Here is a 6,000-nt window from a genome sequence, read left to right as displayed (position 1 = left end):
GGGGCAGTGACTACCCACCCCCTGCCTCAGGGTTCTTGTGACTGAGGAGGGCACAGGCCTGTGCCTAGCCACTGCCACCATCCTCTCCCTGGACCCTGCCCTCTGAGCCAGGCCCCTGCCCAGTGCCACACCAGGTGGAGGAGCTGGAGCCTCAGGGCAGGACTCAAAGGGGAGCTCAGCTCCGGATCAGCAGTGGACAGACTCAGCTCTCAGCTGCCCCTCAGCTCCTGTTGGGACATGGTATCCCCCATGCCGGATGCCTTCTGGGCCCTCATGTGACTTTAGGGACCTTGTCCAGCCCTCTGAGATTCTCATGGGAGTGGGTGGCTGCCCTCCATTGTACCCTCACCCACCTCTGCCTTGTGGGATTGCAGGCCTCCCCGGCCTGTCTACCCAGGGCTTGACAGGCGGCTCCCCAGCAGGCCCGCAGACTCCTCCACAAGCCACGTCCAGCCCTAGTGCTCGGCAGGGCTAGCGAGAGGGCCCCGCCCCAGAGAGGCCGCAGACAAATACTTGCCGTATCTTTATTGTTCTTTTACCACACTGCAAACTATGCCACAGAAATGCTTCAAGGTTAGCCTACTGCTCACGGCCCAGGGACCCTGTGCGTCTACACCAACTGTCCAGAGCAAAGTCAAAGGCGGGCAGTGCCGCTTGCCAACAGGAAAGGTCCAGCCACTGCTGGGCACTTGACAAGTGGATAACTGGTTGTTTACCCTGAAAGCCACGCTCAGGTGTCCATCTGCCCACTACAGGACATGACGTCCATTGGGAGCCTTCTCCACCCCCAACAGGGTTCCCCAGCTTGATTGCTGAGGCCCAGGGACAGAGGAGCAGAAGTCTTTATTGCAACCGAGGTCCAGAGGTGAGAGTGCACCATGGTGCCTGTGCCTGGGTGGGAGCCACTCAGGACCGGCCACTTAGTCTAGGAGGTGACGCGTGCTCTGTGTGGACAGCTCTCCATTTGCACGTGTGTGCACCTTATATAAATACAAAACAGTAAATAAAGGCTTCCTTTCCTAAGAAAAAGGACGGAGCATCTCAGCCTCCATGGCTGGGCTCTCCCATGAGCATTGGTGCCTCCCTAGCTGTTCCTGGACATGGAGGCTCAAAAGTCCCTGCTATAGCCACGTGGAAGGCCTCGCCCTCCGGGCTGCAGGTCAGCGAGGGGACAACCCCCATCTTGTCTCTGAATTCACTGAATTCACACGTGGTGTGCGTGGCCAAGCCCTCCTCCTTCCTCGAGGTTGGCGTGGGCAGCTGCAGGTCACTACCTCTTGGTGGAGGCTCTGTGCTCAGCGTCCAGGTCGTTCTCCACCACGCTGTGGAGCCCGTCCTTCTCAACGCAGTCACGCACGGCCTGCAGCACGATACGTAGCCGTCTGTCCAGGGCCTCCAGGTGCAGCCTGTACAGGACGGGCGCCACCCTGTCCCTCTGCAGGGACTCAGCCATCAGCAGGCTCAACCTGTGCTCCTCCTTGGCCAGCAGCTGCAGACGCAGGTAGGTGGACTTCCTGATCCTGGGGAAAGAGAGAGGTCGGGAGGTGCTGGCCATGGGGAGTGGGGCTTGGGGCAGGGCAGCATCTCAGTTAGAGAGACAGAGAGAGACACAGACACAGAGAGAGACAGAGTCACAGAGAGATAGAGACACAGGGACTCAGAGAGACACAGACAGACAGAGAGAGAGAGAGACAAAGTGACAGAGGCAGAGACACAGAAGTCAGAGAAAGAGAGACATAGGCAGAGATAGAGCAAGAGGCCTGGGTGTGGGTCGGCCCTGCCTCGAATGTGTATGGTGGGTGAGCCCCATCCTGCAGGGACTGGTGTCCCCAGGGCAGACCCAGGGAAGGCAAGCCACTCCCCCAGGGACAGTCCCCAGCTGGGCTTGGCTGTCTGCCTGGGATTAAACAGGAGACACAGGGTCCCCTGATGGACGCACAAACCATTTTGCCCCACAAGCCTGTGTTCTTAGCTGTGAAAGCAGGGGCCAGGTTTGACAACCCAGGAGAGGTGGCAGGGTCAGGTCTTCGGCCCTGGTCAGTACAGCAGGACCACTTTGTCCAGGGCCATAACCTGCTCTTCACAGGAAGGAGCCTACCTGTGATAGCTCCAGGAAGGGGACTGGGCAGTCAGGGACCATGGTGGTGGGGTGGGTGGGAACTTGGGGCTATGGACACCTCTCTCCTCTCGGCTATAGCTGGGCAAGGCTGGGCAGGATGGGCCTAGGCCACTCCCAGGTACCCATGGTCGGGCTCACTGGGAGGAGGGTGGAGGCTGCGGGTGGCCGTACCTGCAGCACTGCTGTAAAGGAACCAGGATCGAGAGCTCATCGTGAGAATACTTCCCAAACCTGCAGAAGGAGGGCAGAGCCGTCAGGGCCCCTCACCAGGCTGGGAACACCAGGCAGTGCATCTGCCCAGCCTTGAGGGGTCCTGGCCCCTCACCTGGGCCAGGTTCAGCCCACAGTGCAGCCAGAGTGGTGTCTCTTCAGGGGCCTGTGACCACATGTGGACCATCAGGGTGCCAAGCTGACCCCTGTGGCATCCAGCAACTGGCCGCTTTTGTCTTTATGGAGAGTCCTCGTTAATCAGGGACCACCCTCTCCCTAGCTCATCAGCCCTGCTCTTCTGAGCAGCAGCCTCTCTGGCCTCAGTTTCCTTAGGCTGACAGGGCTCACCAGAATGCATTTCCTAGGGTGAATGTCAGGGACCCTGAAGCAGGTAGGGTGTCCACTTCCCTGCCCATGTGTGTTCTATCTCTAGCAGGGATGGGCCGTTGGGGACGTCTCTCTTTCCCCACCAAGGCCTGCATCCCCCTGAGCCAGTTCCACGTCGGGGGGAGACATGGGTGGGCCAGCTAGTCAGTCAAGGTCTGCAGTGCAAAGGACACACCCTCTCCCGTTGTCCAGATGGATAATGAACGTCTCATTCCCAAACTTCTCGAAGGTCTCATAGTGGTGGCGGTCCATGTTTCCTGTGGGGACAAGCACAGGGCTCAGGGGCCTCTGTCCCCCTACTCTCCCAAGCATCGTCCCAACCCCGCCCCCCTCAAACCACATGGCCCCCACCACTGGCTATGGGTGTCACCCGCCTGCTCGGTGCCAGATGGGCAGGGCCTGGGTCTGCATTCCCAGCAGCCAGCAGCCCCACGGACGTACCCATGAGGAAGTCAAAAATGGTCATATCCATGATGTCCAGGATTCGGTGGCCGCTGTCATAGGGGGGTGTCTGCTTTACTTCCTCGCAGTAGTCAGGGTCCACCTCCCACCTGCAGGGAGCCAGCATGAGACAATGGCCTCTGTGTGGACAGGGAGGCCCAGGCCCGATTCTGGCAGCTGAGGTCAGCACTGAGCCAGTGGCTCACACTGTAAGGAGGACTCAGGCTGTCTGCAGAAGGACACGCTGCAGCCACAGGCCACGAGGCTGCATCAGCAGAAGTACAGGGCTGGGAGGTGACGAACTGCTTCACTAGTCCCAGAGGCACCAGGCACCATCATCTGGGCTCTGTGGCTTGGAGATCACTATAAAGACAGTGCCTGGACACCACAGTCACAAGGATGTCTTGGCTGACAGCAGGGGTGCCACTTAACCACAGGGATGCAGGGCAAGAGCAAGGCTGAGTTCAAACATTGAGGGGTTGTGATTTGAGGGACCTCAGCGGCAGGCCAGCGCCTCTGGGGACTTCTAGTTCTCAGACAGGAGCCTCGATAGCTGTCTGGTCACGCGCTGTCATCGTGCCATGCCAGCCGGGCTTGCATCTGCTGTTGGTGTTACCCCTTTCTGCCCTGGGGATGGACAGCCCAAATCCTGGGACTGTGGACAACCCGCCTCTACCTGCTGCCCGCAAACAGCCCAGCCTTCCTCAGCCTGTGGACCATGGACAAGCTGACCTTCTCTGGGCCATGGATGACCCGTCCCCTCCATCACTCCTCGCTGTAGCAGGGACGTTAGTGGCCAGGTCCCCACACTCACTCTGCCTTCTTGCGCTTGTGGTAGGAGCGGCGCCAGGGGTTCCGCCATGTCTTACGCTTGGCCAGGGACAGGTCGGGCAGGAAGGCCGCCAGGGAGCCCTCTATCTGGTCGGGCCGCCCGCACAAGGCGTGCTCCGTGGAGCAGTAGTAGGAACATTCCCCATAGAAGCAGATGTTGTTGGCTGATGGAGAGAGGGACAGAGTGGTCACTTGGATGGAGAGAGGGACAGAGTGGTCACTTGGATGGAGAGAGGGACAGAGTGGTCACTTGCAGCCATCTTCCCCAGTAACACCCTTGACATGGCCCCAGGGGGACTTCTGTCCCCATAAGCTATCCTGGGGCCCTCCAGGGCTCTGCCTGGCCTTGCTCGAGGAGGACTCAGCACTGCCCTCATGTGGCCTCAGCCACCACCTCCAACCCCATGTCACAGGAGGGAGGGAGATGGCCCAGCAAAGCAGATAGGGCCATGGGGCTCAGAGTCAGAGCCAAAACCCAACCTGACTCCTTCTCACCCTCAGAACTCAGGGATCAAAGTTCAGTAGCCCTCCACCCCCCGCCATGATTCACTCTGTGAAGAAAGAGAAGCCGTGATCCACAGATGGAAGAACGTACTTGCAAACTGTACATCTGGTAAGGATCGAGTATTTACAGTATGTGATGAACTCTTGGGCTGGGCGTGGAGGTGCACACCTGTAATACCAGCTACTCCAGAGAGAGAGGTAGGAGGATCTCTATCCACAAAAAAGCACCCAAAGTGAACTAAAAGCAGGACTGGAGTGCAGCTCAGGTGGTAGAGCGTCTGTCCAGCAAGCACTAGGCCCTGAGTTCAATCCCAGTACCACCAACTGCCAACCTCAAATCTAAACTCTTACAACTCGAAAAGACAAGTGAATTCAAATATGGGATCTTTTTCCAAAGAAGAAACACAAATGGCCAAGGAGCTCATGGTTACTCCACAGTGGATGCCACCTTTGCCTACTGGGATGTTGTGAGTCACGGCTGTTTGGTGGCAAGTGTTGGTGATGGTGTGAGGCATGGGGACCTCAGTGCAGATGCTGGGAAAACAACTTGTGTTACCTAAATGGTTAAACACAGTGTCACTTCAATATCCAGCAACGCCATCCATCCAGTGAGGCACCCATCTAACAGAAATAGTACCACTGAGAAGCTTGTCTGTGCTCAAGGCAGCACCAGCCACAATATTCACAGATGCCCATTAGCTGGTTTAGATAAACACAGTCCTCACACAGCAAAGTACTGCTCAATATGGTGGGTACAGTGCCTCAGACCTGTAATCCCAGTTACTCAGGAGTCAAAGATCAGAAGAATCATAGTTCAAGGCCAGTTCGGGCAAACATGAGACCCCACCTCAACTGGTAAAATGCTGCATGTGGTGATGACACCTGCCATCCCAGCCATGCTGAAAACATAAACAGAAGGAAGGCAGTCCAGGCTGGCCCTGGCATAAGTGCAAGACCCTAAGTGCCTTGTCCAGTGTTGCTCTTAAAATGTCTTCTGGCTGGCCTTTGCTGGTCACTTCTGAGCACAGCAGCTGACCTGGATGTCCCTGTGTGATCTGTCAGTAAGGCTCTGCCAGCGAGATTCTTCTAAAAGCCCTCAGGAACGTCTGGTTTCCTCTGAAGCATGGGGTCTGGCGAGGAAGCTTTGATCTTGTTTTAGAAAACGAAGTCTGTTTGGATTCATCCAAGTTGGTTTTGCTTTGCTTGCACTTCTAGACGCTCCTCTGATGCTGGATTTGCCATCGCTGCTTCTCCAGAGCCAAGTGCAGCGGGGCGGCTTTGATCCACAGCCGACGCCCTTCTGTGCTGAGTAGTTCTGTGGTGTGGGCGGGGAGCGGATAGGAGGGGTGGGGTGGGCTCTGCCATGGACTCCCAGGACCACTGCAGGAAGATGGATCACTCTGAGTCCTTCTACAAACCCAGGCTGGCCACCTGCCTAAGCTCCAGCCCCAGTGCAGGGTAGGGACTCCAGAGAGGGAAGTTAACTGTCACAACACCACACAGCTGTG

At 57.4% G+C, this 6,000-nt stretch overlaps 1 protein-coding gene across 1 annotated transcript in view; it reads right to left on the bottom strand.

The window, feature by feature from the left end:
• Positions 1-510: 510 nt before the first annotated feature.
• Positions 511-6,000, bottom strand: part of Fam20c (FAM20C golgi associated secretory pathway kinase) — a 44,645-nt gene continuing 39,155 nt past the window's right edge. The window contains exons 6-10 of the mRNA XM_074075369.1: positions 3,972-4,152; positions 3,158-3,267; positions 2,892-2,973; positions 2,291-2,350; positions 511-1,520 (exon numbers count right to left, since the gene is read on the bottom strand). Of these exons, the coding sequence (XP_073931470.1) occupies positions 1,271-1,520; positions 2,291-2,350; positions 2,892-2,973; positions 3,158-3,267; positions 3,972-4,152 (683 nt within the window). The 3' untranslated portion in view covers positions 511-1,270. The remainder of the gene's footprint in view (positions 1,521-2,290; positions 2,351-2,891; positions 2,974-3,157; positions 3,268-3,971; positions 4,153-6,000) is intronic.

Source organism: Castor canadensis, chromosome 6, assembly GCF_047511655.1.
Source record: "Castor canadensis chromosome 6, mCasCan1.hap1v2, whole genome shotgun sequence".
NCBI classification, from domain to species: Eukaryota; Metazoa; Chordata; class Mammalia; order Rodentia; family Castoridae; genus Castor; species Castor canadensis.
This window is presented reverse-complemented; position numbering and strand designations above follow the sequence as displayed.